Source organism: Sorex fumeus, unplaced genomic scaffold, assembly GCF_029834395.1.
Source record: "Sorex fumeus unplaced genomic scaffold, SorFum_2.1 ptg000063l, whole genome shotgun sequence".
Classification (NCBI taxonomy): Eukaryota; Metazoa; Chordata; class Mammalia; order Eulipotyphla; family Soricidae; genus Sorex; species Sorex fumeus.
Genome location: NW_026606120.1, coordinates 6,934,935 through 6,953,165, shown reverse-complemented (window position 1 = coordinate 6,953,165; position 18,231 = coordinate 6,934,935). Strand labels below are relative to the sequence as shown.

General features: G+C 45.1%; 1 protein-coding gene across 4 annotated transcripts in view; it reads right to left on the bottom strand.

Annotated features, from left to right (window-relative positions):
- TRIP4 (thyroid hormone receptor interactor 4) overlaps positions 1-17,278 on the bottom strand; it is a 48,037-nt gene extending 30,759 nt beyond the window's left edge. For all 4 annotated transcript variants that reach the window (XR_008794270.1, XR_008794269.1, XM_056128099.1 and 1 more), the window contains exons 1-7: positions 17,165-17,278; positions 14,959-15,128; positions 13,048-13,181; positions 10,339-10,548; positions 7,153-7,231; positions 5,798-5,927; positions 1,624-1,839 (exon numbers count right to left, since the gene is read on the bottom strand). Coding sequence is in view for 2 of the 4 variants with exons in the window: in XM_056128099.1 (XP_055984074.1) it covers positions 1,624-1,839; positions 5,798-5,927; positions 7,153-7,231; positions 10,339-10,548; positions 13,048-13,181; positions 14,959-15,128; positions 17,165-17,268 (1,043 nt within the window). In the remaining 2 variants the exon portion in view is untranslated. The remainder of the gene's footprint in view (positions 1-1,623; positions 1,840-5,797; positions 5,928-7,152; positions 7,232-10,338; positions 10,549-13,047; positions 13,182-14,958; positions 15,129-17,164) is intronic.
- Positions 17,279-18,231: the final 953 nt, after the last annotated feature.

Sequence of the window (18,231 nt, the reverse complement as noted above, 5' to 3'; positions counted from 1 at the left end):
AAATAATTACCTGTTTGGTACTTCTTACATGCAAGGCAACTTAAAAGGTGTAGAGGACATGGTTCCTGCCTTTAAAAAAAGCTTTGAAGCAAGTGGCAGGTTTAAAAAAGCTATAAAAATGATGGAATATTAAAAAACACAAACAGACATATAATTATTCCTGAGAGACACATCCATCTAGCAAGTATTACCCCATCATTTCATGTGGTGTACAAGTAGGTTACAAGTGGTGTACAAGTAGCTATCTGAAAGAGAAAGTTTGTTGGCTGATTGATGTGGTGGTGGTGAAAAAAGGAAAAAAATATCAAAGAGAAAGTTTGGAGGAGGGATTTTTGAAACCAAGAAAAAAGCAGGGAAAAAGGCATGAAGCTAAAAACAAAAAGAACACAAATTTGAAGGAAGAGATGAGTCTAAAACACAATTATGGGATCTGAAGAAGGGAAATAGGTTTTAGACACAGGACAGCGATTGGAGTCTGTGGATAGAGAACAGTGCATAAGACTCGCATGTAGCCAACTTGAATATGATCTGGGCACCCAACAGGGTCCCAAGCCCCACCAGGAGTGATCCCTGAGCTCAGAATCAGGTGTAAGCCCTGAGTATAGATGAGTGTGGGTCTCAAATAAAACAAAACACTGGTACAGTGATAGATTATATATCCAGTTTCTCTTATCCACTGAGAAGTGTTGGGCAGCAGAGAGGGGACGGCACACTGCTGATGTGGTTCAGGTAATGGTGCAGGTCCAACAGTTCGTAGGAGCTTCCAGGCTTGGACACACGTGTTGTGGTGTCAAACTCAAGGTCTCAAACAGGCCAGGCATGTGCACTACCACTGAAATTCTCTTTCTACACCAAATTAGTGAATTTTGGGGCCAGAGCAATAGTACAGTGCGTAGGGCATTTGCCTTGCAGGCAGTGGACCCGAGTTCCATCTCTGCATGTCATATAGTTCCCCCGAGCACTGCTAGGAAAGATTCCTGAGTGCAGAGTTAAGAGTTAATCCTTGAGCATTGCCTGGTGTGACCCAAAAAGAAACAAAAACAACAACAAAAACCCCCAATCAGTGAATTTTTATGAACGTGGTGACTTACTGAAAAATAAGTCAGCAAATGAGAAAATATGAGTAAAAATCATTAATACATTAGTCAAATATTTTATGTGCCAGAATATCAAGTGATTTTAAGAATTTTTCAGAGGGGAGCACTGGACAGATAGTACAGTGGATAGGGTGCTTGCCTTGCATATGGCCTAGAGGGGATGTAATATCATTTTCACTATTTGTGACATATGTAACCACTCTAACATGGATGGTTGATTAGGGGAGCAATCCTGGGGCATGTGGGAAATTTTAGTACCTTTACTTCCACTTTGCTGGAAACCTAAAGCTCCTTTTAAAAAGTCTAATCTAGGAGCTGGAGTGATAGTACAGTAGGCCATACCCATTGGTGCTCAGGTTTTACTCCTGGTGGTGTTCCAGGAACACATGTGGTGTCAGGGATTGAACCTGTGTAGACGGTGTGAGAGGTAAGTGTCTTTCACACTGTCCGATCTCCCAACCACCTGGGCAATTCTTCACTATCAATCTGTCCCATATGCAGAACCTGTCTGGTGATGCCCACTTACTTGTTGTGATACTCTGCTAGTGGATTCTCACTTTCCACTATCTTCCTGCCTGCAAAGTCAATGGTGATCTTCTTAGAGAGCTGAGAAGCATGTCGAAATTCTCTCAGTTCCTCTTCTCGTTTCTGTAGGGCTTCTCGCTCAATTTTTGACAACCACTGATTAGAATCACTGGCAAAGTAATCTGATTCATCATCAATAACTTGGGTTCTTCGAATGCTAAGGAACAAAGAAAGGTAAGAAGTCAACTTACTGATAGACACTTCACTTCAGAGAAACTGTTGCAAGGTAGTTCACTCCTGCGCTATTCTTTCCGGTTATTATTTCAAACACAAGTGCCCAAGAATGGTCCCAAACCAGGTCATTTGCATAACTTCCCAGCACATGCCCAGTGTAGGGTCAGCTTAGCAACTGTGCTAATCTCTTTCTGAGCAAGGAAGACACACAGTGACCCTTGTCCACATTCTGTCCTATAGACCCAGCACTTCCTTCCGGCCTGTTTCTACAGCACTGGACTTCAGGTCTTTGCCACTTACTCATCGTGATCTCTTCCCACTCCCACACCATCTATTGTTGCTAGGCCCAGAAGCAATTTTTACCCTTAGAAACAGAAATTCTAACATGGATTATTTGTAGATTACTCTACAGACATCCTATTGTTCCATTATTATGTCTGTTTCCATAGCCCCAACCACCAGTCAATCCCACAAATTTATCTCCCTCACTAACACATAGGGACCAAGTTCCAGAGAATCAGGCCTACTTCATTTTTGGGGCCACCCAGGGCTGTGCTCAGGGATCACTCCTAGCAGGATTCGTGAGACCGTATGTGAAGCCAAGATTGGTCATGTGTAAGGCAAGCTCCCTACCCATTGTATTCTTTGAATTCAGGTTTGCTTCTAAGATCATACCAAAACACACATCACAGGGAATCTACACATATCCTTTTTCTACAGATAATGAGTATGTAGAGCTCAATGAAGTTAGGTGATGCCAAAGTCACAAATCCAGTTAAGAATAATTATAAACTCGTGACTCACACGGGCAAAGGCAATTACTTAAAATCAAATTCAAACAGTGATTTTAATTTTCTGGTCTCAGCTGGAATTGTAGAAGCTTTAGAGTAGTTTGAGGGTATGAAGAGAACTTATGAGAAAACTGGTCCCATATACAAACATAGATAATTAAACTGATACCCTCAAACACACCAGCAAAGGGCACAAAAAATAGCAGAGGCCCTTTCCAGTTTTTATTTGTTAAGAAATGTACTTCAGGGGCTGGAGAGATAGCACAGCGGGTAGGGCGTTTGCCTCACACACGGTCGACTAGGGTTCGATTCCCAGTATCCCATATGAGCACTGCCAGGAGTGATTTCTGAGTGCAAAGCCAGGAGTAACCCCTGTGCATCGCCGGGTGTGACCCAAAAAAGCCAAAAAAAAATTGTACTTCAGGTGCTGAAGAGATAGTACAGCATGTGTTTGCCAACCCGGGTTTGATCCCCAGCATGCCATAAGGTCCCGAGCACTGCCAGGAGTGATTCCTAAGTGCAAAGCCATGAGTAACCTCTAAGTATTGCCAGGTGTGGCTCAAAAACCAAAACAGAATGAAAGAAAAGAAATGTATTTAGGCTCTAATCCTATTTCTAATGATAAGATTTACGAACAGAGAAAAAACTGGTATTAATAATGAGTTACAGACCTTATGCTGGGCTCACCTAAGAAATAGCTCAATAGGTTGTATCTCATGTATTCATAGCAGATGGTCTGGGAGTGCTAAGTGTGCCTTGCAAAAGCATTACGATGCCAGGAATCAACTCCCAAATGAGCTAGAGTAACTAAGAAATTTGGAGTTGACTGAAGATCCTTGCATGGCCATCTGAGAACTGAGGTATACATCCTAAACAACGCTTTTACTAACAGATTATCCACGCATTATTTTCCCAAAAGCAAAAGAAAGTAAGGCAGGGCCAGAGAGAGAGAATACAGTGGGTAAGGAGCTTCCCCTGCATGTGGTTGACCCCAATTTGATTCCCGGCACCCCAGACAGTCCCCTTAACTCACCAGGAGCAATTCCTGAGCACAGAACCAGGGGTAATCCCTGAGTACAGTCAGGTGTGACTCAAAAACAACAATAAAAAAAAAAAAAAACAATGACATGATGTGCTCCGGGGTCACAACTGGTGATGTTCAGAGGACAATCTCTGGGTGCCAGATTGGAGCCAGAGTTGTCTAGAAGCCCCACACTACCCCACAGTATCTCTCCAGAGTCATAGGCAATTTCGTCCAGTCTCCCAAGCTCAGAACATTAGTTTTGCATGAGCGATAGCACAGCGGTAGGGCATTCGCCTTACAAGTGGCCAACATGGCTGACCCAAGTTCGATTCCTCCGACCCTCTCGGAGAGCCTGGCAAGCTACCGAGAGTATCTCACCTGCACAACAGAGCCTGGCAAGCTACCCGTGACGTATCCGATATGCCAAACACAGTAACAACAAGTCTCATGATGGAGACGTTACTGGGCCCGCTCGAGCAAATCGATGAACAACGGGAGGACTGTGACTGTGATACCAGACACTGAAATGTCACACCCTAAAAGATGCTGACTACAAAGGACAGGCTGAAAGTGAGCAGAAAATTCTGTCCACTCAAGCTGACTTTTCTTTACCAAAGGTAAACAACTGGTGAAAGCTGTGGAGATGGCTCAAGGGGCTGGAGGCGTGTTGTGGCTAGGTTCAATATTTGCTCCCAAGAACTAGCACCGAGCAGTCTCGATTAAGTAGCCCTGGAAGCACCACTCGAAAAGTTATATACATGACCGAGACTTAAACCTGAAAGCTTTGTAACTTTTTCCACAGTCATTCAATAGATAAATATAGGAAGAAAAAAATAAAATTATGAAAAAAAGAAAAGTTATATACATATAAAAACATATATATGCACACATACACATATATTAACATATATATACACACATACACATATATACACATATCATGGTCACGGTCCTCCCGTTGTTCATCGACTTGCTCGAGCGGGCCCAGTAATGTCTCCTTCATGAGACTTGTTGTTACTGTGTTTGGCATATTGAATATGTCACAGGTAGCTTGCCAGGCTCTGCCGTGTGGGCGAAATACTCTCGGTAGCTTGCCGGGCTCTCCGAGAGGGGCGGAGGAATCGAACTCGGGTCGGCCATGTTGGCTGTGTGCAAGGCAAACGCCCTACCCGCTGTGCTATCGCTCCAGCCATATACACATATAACATACATATATATATATATAATATATATATATATTAACAGGATAGGATTCTTTTAGTGGGAGCCTATCAAACATTAATTCAAGGGACCACAGAGAGAGACTACCAGATTTAAGGGGCTTGCCTTGCATGTAGTCAGTCCTAAATCTATCCCCGGCACCACATGGTACCCACTGCCTCCTTCCTCTGCCAGCACTGAGCTGGGAGTAGACCCCAGGCATCATCAGATATGAGCCCAAATTTAAAAGAAACACACACACACAAACAAATACATGAATTCAAAAAGGAGATGCAGGATGTGAGAGCAATCTGGCTACGACATCTGTCACCCCACTGACCTTCGGAATGGATCTGGCTGACCTGGCTGGCCAGGCAGGTGTCCTCTCCCTCACCGTTGCATGTGCATTCCTCCCAAAGCTGCACAATGGTGGAAGAGGACAGCCTTGCCTAGATAGAGACAGACTATTCTTGGGTCAAGGGCATACAAGTGGCTGCACTCCCCTGCTCGGACCTCCAAACAAGCTCCAAAAGGAGATGTAAGCCTTGTACATAAAACACTGAGTTGCTTTATTACTGTAAACTTTTTACACTGTGCCAAGAAGATATCAACTGCCTAAATAATGCTTTAGCAGCTATTAATAAAAGAATTATTCTGTTTCTTACATTTTAAAATTTTTAAGGGGAACACTCACAGTGGTGCTGGGGGCCACTGGGCGATAAACAGAGATACTCTGAAACTCTGGGGCCACGTATCAGTGGCAGGGGGCAGGCAATGCCAGGGCTGGACTCAGGGTATGAACATGGTAGGCCTATATTCTAACTCTGAGTCCTTTTTTGCAGTGCCAGGGACTGACCAAGTGAAGAATGTACTTTACAAATGAGCTACATCTGGGCCCAATATTTGTTATTACAAACACATCATACCTAGTTCTGTCAAATTCTAATAGCTTGTCTTTATGCTTGATAGCCTTTTCCAGACCACACTTAATTCTGAGCTCCTGGTGAGGAAGAAGGTCCTTGGTAGAGAGATCAATCTTTCCAGAATTTTCTGTCCCTGAAATTCAGTAAGCAAATAAAATGGTGTCAGCCTCTAATAAAATCAGTTGTGTCACTGTGCTGCAAAGAATAAAATATGAGATCCAGCTCTGCCCCTGCTTGCCCATAGCTTTCATTTCAAAGAAAGTACTGGGACGGAGTGATAGTATGGCTAGTAGGACATTTGCCTTGTATGTGGCTGATCTGGGTTCAATCCCTGGTATCCCATATGGTCCCCCGAGCATCGCCAGGAGTAATTCCTGAGTGCAGAGCTAGGAGTAACCTATGCATCGCCAGGAGTGACCCAAAAAGCAAAAGAAAACAAGTACTCAGGTCAGGTTTTCCCTGTGAAATGTCGAACAACACTTGGCACATAACAGATTTTTGACCAAAATCAAGCTCTCTTTCTCCACTGATAGCCATCTGGATCACTCATGGCACCAGGCCGTTCACCAACATAAGAAAGCTTTCTAAGTGTGTGGTTGCTAATGACCATCACAGTTAAGTTTGTGACGACAATCAAGAGAAGGGGGCGTTTTGTTTTGGTGTTTGTTTTTCTGGGCCATATCCAAGTGTGCTCAGGGCTTACTCCTGGTTCTTTTTTTCTCAGGGGTCACTCCTGGCTGGTTTGAGGGACTGAACCTGGGTCAGCTATGAACAAAGCAAGTACCCTACCTGCTGTACTATTGCTCAGGCCCCTGGGTGTTTTATTTTGGCTTCTGGGTCACACCCGATGGTGTTCCCGAGCTTTTTGCGATTCTGTGGTTAGGGATTACAACTGGCTGATATATGTGGTGCCAAGATCAAATAGGTTCCACAGTATACCTGACTCCTGTACTATCCTCGAGGTCCCTAAACATACTTTTATGACTGGAGACGTAGCTCAGTGATAGAGCACTTGCCTTGCATGTGTGAAGCCCTGGGTTTGATACTGCACACAGCAAAAAAGAAAGAAAATGAGGCCAGGGTAATAATACAGCAGGCAGGATGGCATGCGGCTGACCCAGGTCTGATCCCTAACACCCCATATGGTCTCCTGAGCTTCACCAGGAGTGATCTCTGAGCACAGAGCCAGGAGTAAGACCTGAGCACTGCCAGGTGTGGGACCCCCAAAAACAAAACAATAACTTTTAATACAAATAAGTGTTCTGAAGAGCAGTGACTACACTGCACATCAGGGGAGAGTCAAGCACAGGCCGCCCAGTGGCTGTCACCAGACTGTGCGATCAGAGGCTGCCACCTACCTGCCATGAGCTTCTTGAAGAGCTTCTGGCTTTTGTTCGAGTCACGCTGTAAAATATCCTGTTCCTCACGAGTACACACCTAGAAAGTGAGAGCAGGAAGGAACAACAGATCCAGTGTTAGCCTGGACACTGGTAAAGTGAAGCTCTTTGCTGTGTTTCATCTCGGAAGCTACAAAATAACAACCCAAATAAACATAAAAGACAAAAAACAAACAAAAAAAACCTTACTCTCAGGGTTGGAGCAATAGTATAGCGGGTAGAGCATTCGCTTTATATGTGGCAGACCTGGATTTGATCCCCGGAATCCTATATGATCGCCTAAGCACCGCCAGGAGTAATTTTTTTTTTCTTTTTATTGAATCACTGAGATATATGCTTACAAAGCTATTCATGATTAGATTTCAGTCATACAGTATTCCGACACTCATCCCTCTACCAGTGACACTTCCCAGCACCAGTGTCCCCAGGTTCCCTCCCTCACCCCCCATCCCCTGCCTGTCTCTATGGAAGGCACTGTTCTTTTCTTTCTCTTCTCTCTCTCTCTCTCTCTCTCCTCTCCCTCTCCCCCACCCTTGGGCATTGTGTTTGCAATATTGATACTGAAAGGTTATCAAGAATATCCCTTTACCTACTTTTAACACTCAGATCTTGTCCAATATGATCATTCCCTCCTGTTGTCATATTGGTCTCTTCTCTATCTTACCTACCTTCAGCCCCCCACACACTTGTCGTTAGCTCCAACCAATCCTCCTATCCCGTTTTCCCTGCCCTATTAGATTTGATCTTCTACTATATATATATATATAACAAATGAATGCAGTCATTCTATATCTGTCCCTTAAGAGTAGCTTTTTAGTGCAGAGGCAGGAGTAAACCCTGAGCACCACTGAGGGTATTTCCAAAGTCAATCCCTCCCTACCTAACCTCCCCCACTACTAAAAAAAAAAAAATAGCGCCTTCTATTGTTTTGTTTTTTTGGTTTTGGGGCAAAAAAACCCTCCCAAAAACAAGCACCCTGGTGAAGCTCAGGGATTACTCCTAGCAACGCGAGGAACCATATGTGGTGCAGGGGTATCTGCACTGTACTATCGCTCCTGCTCCAAGTCTTCTACTTCTAATTACGAAATTAAAATCTTTCCTTTTTTTTTGGTTTTTGTGTCACACCTGGCAGTGCTCAGGGCTTACTCCTGGCTGTGTTCAAGGCATACACCCTACTCACTTACTAGCTCTCTTACTATCACCCCACATAATTACTATCTCACCAGCCCAAATCTTACATACAAAATATAATCAGGGATCTTATTAAAAAGGAACAGAAGAAGCAAATTACAATACTATTCAGTAAATACCAGTTTTATACTATTTTGTTTCTCTGCTTCAATTATCAATATGTCAAACAAGGAAGAAGTTCTGTTTATATGGAAATTATAAAAATGGAGGTGATAAAGAGGCTTAAAAACAATTTTATTTTGAGCTTATAAAATTGCAAGATTTCACAGTCAATCTGCTTTACACAACAGTTTTTTGAGCTTAACGAATCAAGGGACCAAGCAGAAAACACTGCAGCTCTAAGCAGCTATTTCAAGAAGCACACACAAGATCCTGCCAGTGTTTATAAAATGTTCCTTCTAAAGAAACACCCACTCAAAAAGAAATTTACTGTCATTTGTCTTTTTTTCTGTTGTTGGTTTTCTTGTCTGTGCTTTTGAGCTACAACTGGCAGTGCTCCGGACATGCTCCTGGCTCTGTGCTCAAGACGACTCATATGATCAGGGACCACATGCTATGCCAGAGACCAAACCTCACATGTGCTTATCACCAAGAACATTCTGGCCCTAATTTGTCACTTTATAAACATTTTTGATGACAAAAAACATCTCTTTTTTGTTTTGGGGCCACACCTAGCACAGGGCTGGCTTTTGGCTCCGTGTTCAGGGATCTCCTGATGGTGCTCAGTGGAACATAAAAGGTGCTGAGGATTGAACCCAAGTTGGTTGCAAGGCATATGCCCTGCCCACCATACCATGTAGCCCCCCCCAACACAACATATCTCAGGTCATCTATTATTTTCTCTGAGAATACTAAGTGTATATATATATATATATGTTTACATAGAAACATATTACAAACACATATATTATAAAGATATTCACTAAATGTGTATGTCACAACATATCTCAGGTCATCTATTATTTTCTCTGAGAATACTAAGTGTATATATATATATATGTTTACATAGAAACATATTACAAACACATATATTATAAAGATATTCACTAAATGTGTATGTCCCATCAGAGAAGGAAAAACAAAACAGTATAAAAGGACTGCCTTCGGTGACACTTAGGCCCCTGCTTCTGCCAGCGGCCCATTAGCAGAGTAAGCCTTCTAGACCACTCATTACAGTGTTTACAGAGATACTTCTGCAACACTGCTGGGGCATTCTCATAGAAATCACAGGGCTATAAAAAGGAAGCAAAAGCTGGAATGGCCTGAAGAGTATGAAGAGTATGTCAGGGTGGCTCTGTTCGTCAGAGAGGTGAACCATATCTGAGAACTTGAACAAAAACTTTGAATATTTTACCCTTCGGTTATCTTAAAATTTAACTGTTACAGGACTTAGATTTCTGGCCAGAGATAGCACAGGAAAGGAGGGAGGGCGCTCGCCTTGTATGTGGCCAATCTCAGTTCAACCCAAGTACAGCCAGGACTCTGGGCCTGAACTGAGCCAGGAATAACCCAAGTGCTGCCAGGTGTGGACCACATCCCACCCCGCACCCAAAGGAAAAAAGACTTGGACTCCTTAACAATATATATTTTTTTAATTTTTCTCAAGGGCCAGAGAGCTAGTGCAGCGAATAGAGTGTTTGCCTTTCATGTTCTCAACCCAGTTTGATCCCTGGCACCCCAGATGGTTTCTTGAGCCCAACAAGAGTGATCCTTGAGCACAGAGCCAAGAGTAAGCCTTAAGTACCATGAGTGTGAGCCCTCCAGCCTCCCTTCCCCCAAAAAGAAAGGTTTGAAAATACCCTTTCTCACTAAAAAAAGCAAAAATATTAGGAGCTACTAATGAATTAAATTCCTGTTGCTAGAGTTTCTGAACATGATAAAGGAGAAACAGTGAGTGACAAAGAGAACTCAGTCAGGAGGTGAATGGCATAATAAAACAGAAAAGAGCCAGCTTACCAGAGAACCGCAGAATAAGCAGGGGCCAGAACCCTCTTGTTCACAGACGATGCGGCCGCAAACCAGACAGTTATTGATGAGTTTGTGCTTCTGGCCCAGGCAGTCACAAGGATGACGCCCAGGGATTAGAACTGCAAGTCTGTCCTGTCCCTCCTTTGTGTACAAACTGACAAACTTTGTCTTCTTCTTCAAAGAGTTGTTCTCCTGTGCCTAATTGCACAAAAACATAATATTACAAAATAATGAATGACAATGCAAATTAATGACAACAGAGGAAAAAAACCCTGAAGTTCTGCTCCATAGCATCCCAAAGAATGATAAAGAAGAAAAGGGGTGGGAGAAATAGAGATCAGTTATGATCACGATCTGAGACAGTTATGCTCAAGAAAAATTAATAATTACCATGTTTCTTTTGCTAGTAGCTTTGACCCTCTGGTATATCTAGTATAAAGTGAACTTATCAGTTGTCTATATGACAGCTGATAAATTTGGAGATGAGGGCTCTGAGCCATATCTGGCAGTGCATAGGCTACCCCAGTTCTCTGCTCCCGATAGTGCTGGGTGATCATTATTGAACTGAAGTTGAAATCTAGTTGCAAGGCAACTCGACCCCTGCATTATCTCTGCAGCCCAATCGCATGCGCATGCGCATGTGTCTGTGTGTGTTTGTGTGAGAGAGAGACACAGAGAGAGAGAGAGAGAGAGAGAGAGAGAGAGAGAGAGATCATTCCAGGTGGTGCTGAGAGGCTATGTGTGTTCTCCAGGCACCTCTAGCTACAGTCCTGATTGACCCCAGCACCACAGGCTGTAGTTCTAGTGGCCCGGATGGCCACCAAGGACACAGTGACAGAAGTGAACAACAAGCCTCAGGCCAAACATGACTGGAAAGAACCCCAGTCACACATGCTGCAACACTACCAGGCAGAGACTCTAGAGAAATTCAAAACATCTGGGGTCAGAGATATAGTACAGGGCTCAAGGCATTGGCTTGACCCTGGTTTGAATCCCCACATTGCTCATGTTCCCTCAAATATCACCAGTAGTGATCCCTAAGCACAGAGCCAAGAGGAAACTCTGAGCAGAACTGAGCATAGCCCCGAAAATATAAAAGCAAAATAAAATTTTAATATAAATGACATTGTAAGATTGGAGCATAAGTACAATAGGTAGGGAACTTGTCTTGCATGTTGTTGAATCACATTCAATCCCCAGTATCCCACAGGGTCACCCAAGCCCTCCGAGAAATGATCTCTGAGAGAACAAAAGGGAATGCCCTGCCACAGAGGCAAGGTGGGATGGGGGGATAGGGGGTGGGAGGGATACTGGGACCCATGGTGGTGGAAAATGGGCACTGGTGGAGGGATGGGTACTTGACCATTGTATAACTGAAACCCAAGCACAAAAATTTGTAAGTCTACAACTGTACCTCATGGTGTTTCACTAATAAAAATTTAAAAATAAAAAAATAAATAAAATTATAAAAATAGGGGCTGGAGAGATGGCACAGCGGGTAGGGTGTTTGCCTTGCACGTGGCTGACCTGGGCTCGATTCCCAGCATCCCATATGGTCCCCTGAGCACCACCAGGAATAACTCCTGAGTGCAGAGCCAGGAGTAACCCCTGTGCATTGCCAGGTGTGACCCAAAAAGCAAAATAAAATAAAATAAAATAAATAAAAATAAATTTAAAAAAAGAGAACGATCTCTGAGAACAGAGCCAGGAGAAAGCCCTAAGCACAGTCAGGTGTGACCCCCAAAACAAAAAATAAATATGTAAAAAATGATAGAGAACTCTCTTTGGGATGTACATGTGTGGTCTGGGCCATACCGCATGGCACGTGTGTGTGAGAGAGAGAGAGAGAGAGAGAGAGAAAGAGAGAGAGAGAGAGAGAGAGAATATGATCATTCCAGATTCCAGGTGGTACTGGGAGGCTATGCTGTGCCAGAGGTTGAATCCTGCCATGGAAGTATAGCTCTATTCCATGAGGTTGTTTTTTCCTTTTGTATTTGAGTATTTTTGATTATAATAAACCAGAGTAAGAAGTCAAAAGTACATGACAGTTCCATGGTTTTTGTTGTTGTTTTGTTTTTGAACCTTGGGGAAGTTTCTATTTATTCACTTAAAGATGGATTTCCAGAGGGCATTGAGTAGTTTTCTGAAAAGGAGGTGGTAGGTCAAATAAATCTGCAATTTTTTTTGGGTTTCTGTTTGGGGTCACACCTGGCAGTGCTCAGGGGACTTGTGCTATGTGCACAAGGTTCACTCCCAGAAGGGCTCAGGGGACCATACGTGCGACAGGTGACAGAACCAGGGTGAGTCATGTGCAAGGTAAGCACCTTAACTGTTGTGTTATCTTTCCAGCCCCAAGTCTGACAATCTTTGGCATAGATAGTACTATTATTTTTCATTTTCTTTTCACTAAAATAATGCATTTGTTGAATACTTGCCATATTAGAACGATTTGTATACTTTGCTTTCTAAAAGGTATTAATTCCTTGGGGCCGGAGTGATAGTACAGTGTGTAGGCTGACCTGAGATCGATCCCCGGCATCCTATATAGTCTAGAAGCCTTACCAAGGGTGATCCCTGAGCACCGAGCCTGGAGTAAGTTCTAAGCATCATTGGGTGTGATCCCAAAACAAACAAAAAGCAAAAAACATATTTCTCTTTTTCAGAGTTAGAGAAAAGCTCCATTTTCTAAGTGCTCACCTTGGCCAAATCAAAAGGGGTTTTGACTTCGACGGCTGCATCAGGTTCAGCAAATGCAGGGAATTCCTGTCGGTTTCTCCCTTTCCTCCGACTCCTCTTTAGTTGGTCTCCTGACTTCTGTCCATCTGAAATGTCTTTATAGACAGGGAAAAAGAAAATTAAACATTTATGTACATATCGGGGTAGATGCATTATAGTAGCATTCATTAAACTGGTTAGTTAACACAGGAAATTCGATGTTTCCTACTTAAATATAGAATTAGGCAGGTGTTTTCTAGAGTGCGGTGGTCAGACCCAGCCTGGAGCCTGGAGTTATTCCCAGCAGTACTAGAGGACCAGGTGGAACCACACGTGCTAAGTTTGTGCTTGGGTATTTCAGCTACCCCCCAGCCCACATCTGTTTTGGGGCCCACCCAGCAGTGCTCAGGGTTACTGCCACCTCAGTCTTAAGAGGTCATTCCTGGCTGCATATGAGTAACCAAGTGGTGTCAAGGATGGGTCACTGTCTCCTGAATGTAAAGAACACACTCTTGTCCACTGAGCACTCCGAGTCCTAGTCCAAACTTTTTAATTATCTCTCCTCTCAAATCAGAATCTGCAACCGTTTTTTCAAAATAATAATCAACAATGAAAAGTACGGGTAGGGAAGGAAATTAAATTTTGATCTTTAGGTTACTAAAATATAATCTGGCAGGACCAGAGAGAGATAGTCCGGTGGCACGGCCGGGGTGGGGGGGAGGGGAACTGGGGAGGACCAGGAGTAATCTATGAGCACTACCAAGTGTGGTGCAAAAACAAAAAAAATGGGTGGGTCTGGAGACAGCACAGGAGTTAGGAACCTGCCCTGCATGGAGCCAACCAGAGTTCAATTCCCAAAGACCACAAATGGTCCCCTGAGCTCACCAGGAGTGATCCCTGAGTGCAGAGCCAGGAGTAAGCCCTGAGCATATCTGGTGTGATCTTAATCCCCCATAAAAAATAATGAGGCTAAGAGAAAATGCGTAAAGGTACATGGCGTGCATGCAAGCACTCAATCCTATTTGATCCCCAGCCCCACAGGGTCCAGGTGCTCTGCTGGGAGCCCAGGAGGCACTTGAGCACCCACGGATAACCCTTGGCACCACAAGGCGAAAGATGCCAACTACCCTACAAATAAATAAATAAGTGGTTAACTACAGGGCCAGGGAGATGGCTCAAGAGCTAGAGATTCTTTGCTCCAGAAAACACCCAACTGTGCAGGATATGGCTCCAAAACATCAAACAAAAGGCATCAAACATCAAAGGTTTTGGTTTGGCTCTTCATCTTTTGCATCACATAAAAATTACTTCTATGGGGGCTAGAGCGATAGCACTGCAGGTAGGGCGTTTGCCTTGCACACAGCCAACCCAGGTTCGGTTCCCAGCATCCCATATAGTTCCCTGAGCACTGCCAGGAGTAATTCCTGAGTGCAGAGTCAGGAGTAACCCCTGTGCATCACCAGGTGTGACCCAAAAAGAAAAAAAAAATTACATCTAGGGAGTCAGAGAGCAAACACGGGGTCAAGGTGCTGCCCTGACTGGCACTGCATATGATCCTCCTGGGCACCTCCAGTAGTGATCCCTGAGCACTCCAGGTGAGACCAAAAAGAATACACACACACGTACATATACACGGAGGATTTTGCTTAATTATGATAGCTGTGTGAAAACTACAAGGTGACAGAAAGTACCAGGTGAGGACTAAAGAGAGAGTACAGTGGGGAGTATGCTTGCTTTCCACACACCCAACCCTGGTTCAATCCACAGCATCCCATATGGTGGTCCCCTCTAAATGCAGAATCAGGAGTAAGCTCTAGCACACCCAGGTGTGGTCCCAAAACAAACACTAACAAAATGCCAGTTTTACTTGATTAGATTCATCAATGAACTTACCATCCTTTTTTAAGGACTGCTGCGGATTATCAGAAATCAACTCCTGATCGTCCTTTTGCCATTTGGTTATAAGCTCTTCTATGAATTGGCCTTTCTTGCCCTCATTTCCCTGAAGGAGATCAGTGACATATTCTCGTATTTCTTCAGGACTCTCAATAGACAAAACATACCTCAGGAAACAAAAACAAAAATATTGAGAGACAGTATTGCGGGTGGGGCATCTGCTTTCCACACAGGTGACCCAGGGTTCGATCCCGGGCATCTCATTTGGTCGAAGCTCTTCTCAGAGTAATTCCTGAGTGCAGAGACAGGAGCTACCCCTGAGCTCCCCTGGGTGTGGCTCAAAAACAACAACAAAAAAGTGTTGAAAGAAGGTGTTTCAAGTTCTTGGGGGAAATAAAAACTGCTTACAATATGCTTTTCAATAACTCCAAGGTAGTAAAACCCATGAAAGGGCCAGGGGAACAGCTGGATGACAAGAGCACCTGCCTGACAGGATGGTGACTACAGAAGACAATAAACCCCAACAAGGCATCTCAGAGCGGAGTACCACCTGCAGCTCCACTGTCTGGAATCCCCAGGACTACACCAGAGTGTGTTTGTTGCTGTATCATAACCAAGTTACACAAACACCACAACCACACTCTGGAAAGGGGAATAATTAAAAGTAAAAACATCTGTTAGTGGGGGCCAGAGAGATGGTACTATAAGACCTCGCACCCGGCAACCCTGATTTGATCCCCATCACCACCTGTGGTCCTCCTGCGCCCTGCCAGATTTCTGAGTGCAGAGTCAGGAGTAAGCCCTGAGCAGGTGTGGCCCCCAAACAAACCAAAAAGCAAAAAAAAAAAAAGGTTAATACTCTCAGGTTCTTTGATCAAGTCCCAAGCTTGTTAGGTTACTAAGGGCTCTTCACTCTGTGCTCCCCCACACACGAAGCCAAGCGCTCTCATCAAGACATGGACCTCCAATACTCTCAATTGTTTGTTTTTGTTTTGTTTTTGCTCTAGCTGAAAGAGGCTGGCGCAATCGTAATGCGGGTAGAGCGCTTGCCTTGCACGTGGCCACACAAGGTTCCATTCCCGGCATCCCAATGGTCCCCTGAGCCCACCAGGAGTAAGATCCCTAAGCACAGAACCAGGAGTAAGCCCTCAGCTTAGCCGGCTGTGGCCCCCAAGCAAACAAAATAGCCTTGCAGTCTTGCAACAATTTGTTGAACAAATTAACTGTAGGCAGATGTTAAATCATCTCACCATCACCGTTTTGCAACAATAAATATCAAAGTTTATAAAAGAGGGGCTGGAGCAATAGCACAGAGGGTAGGATGTTTGCCTTGCATGCGGCCGACCCGGGTTCGATTCCCAGCATCCCATATGGTCCCTTGAGCACCGCCAGGGGTAATTCCTGAGTGCAGAGCCAGGAGTAACCCCTGTGCATTGCCGTGTATGACACCAAAAGCAAAAAAATTAAAAAAAAAATAAAAAATTTAAAAAACAAAGTTTATAAAAGAAAACTTAATTACTGAATTTTATAGATGAGCAACCTAAGGTACAGAGAGTAAAAAATGTAGTTGTCAAAGGGTCCAAAGGTGGTTTAAAAAAAAAAAAGGGACCGGATTCTGGGGCCAGAAGCTCTTTGCACATACCCCCCCCCCCAACCTCTTAAATTTCGGGTCTTTCCCCACCACAACCTTGAACCGGCAAACGGAAACGCTCCGCGTGAAATAAATTGAAGACCACTCCGTTAACCCCTCCTTTCCATGTAAGGAGAGTGACGCCGGGACAATGTTACAGGTCTGATGGTCAAGAATTTCATGGTTGGGGCTGGAACGACAGCACAGCGGGTAGAGCGTATGCCCTGCACACAGCCGACCAGGGTTCGATTCCCATCATCCCATATGGTCCCCCGAGCACCGCCAGGAGTAATTCCTGAGTGCATGAGCCAGGAGTAACCCCTGTGCGTCGCCCGGTGTGACCCAAAAAGCAAATTTAAAAAATAATAATAATTTCATGGTTATCCTCTGCGAAAGTGCCCCACCCGCCGAACCGGGGCCCTGACACCCGATTCCTGAAGCGAAAGTAGACAGCAGCCCTCCTGTCACGGCTCTCGACTCGGACCAACTTTTTTCATCCTTCTCGCTTCCCGGTCTGCTCAAGCCCCGCACATCCCAGAGGTCCTTCCCGCCCAGCCCCCACACGCTTCTCACTGCACGATTTCCTCGCTGACGTCCAGCCCGAAAGTTCTCCGTAACTGTTCAGTGCACCAGCTCGCCAGCTGCTGCTCCCTGGACGACGCCCCAGCCGCCGCCATCTTCACACGCCGGAACCAGCTGAGGCCGCAGACGCCCGGCGTGCGCGCAGGCCCCGCCCCTCCGCGACGCCGGCCGCGCGCGCGGCTTCCGCCCGCCGCGCCCCGCCCCCTTCCCGCCGAGCTCCGCCCCCGCCCGCCGCGCCCCGCCCCCGCAGCCGCCTCCTCCGCGCTTCCCCGCTTCCGCGTCCCTTCACGCGGGCTCTAGGATCCTCATTCGCGCCTTCTTCTTCCCTCCCGTCCGCGTGGAATTGGAGGATTGGAGATTCGACGAAAGAGACAGTACAAATGAGGAAAATGTAAAACCTTACCCCGTGATCTGAGGGCCCGATTTTTAAATTGTTCTCTTATTCGTTGTCAAATAGTGACTATGGGAGCTCGACGGAGCACCTTAGTAAGAATCCGCGCTGGTCCGGGTGGTTTTGTTCATTTCTGTAGCCCTAGGTTCACGATGCTGGACCTTTTAAATTTGATTTCTTTTGGGGTGGCGGAGGGAGGTTAGGCCACACCTGGTAGTGCTGAGAGTAGGGATTATTACTTCACCCTCCGTTCCAGAGTGACTCCCTGTGGTCCTTAGGGTGCTGGAAGTTCGTGCATGCCCCGACTTTAAAGCATCTCTCCAGGGGCTGGAGCAATAGCACAGCGGGTAGGGCGTTTGCCTTGCCACGCGGGCAACCCGGGTTTGAGTCCCAGCATCCCATATGGTCCCCTGAGCACCGCCAGGGGTAATTTCTGAGTGCAGAGCCAGGATTAACCCCCTGAGCGCCGTCGGGTGTGACCCAAAAAACCAAAAAAAAAAAAAAAACTAAAGCATTTCTCCAGCCCTGATTGAATGTTTGTGAGCCAGGTCTTTTCCACGACCACTAGGGTCAAGATAGCAAACTGGGGGAGAGGTGACGGAGGGCAGAGAGGACTGACATGACACCTGTATGTAATAAGGAGATGATGCTTGCCTTGCCTAGTTTT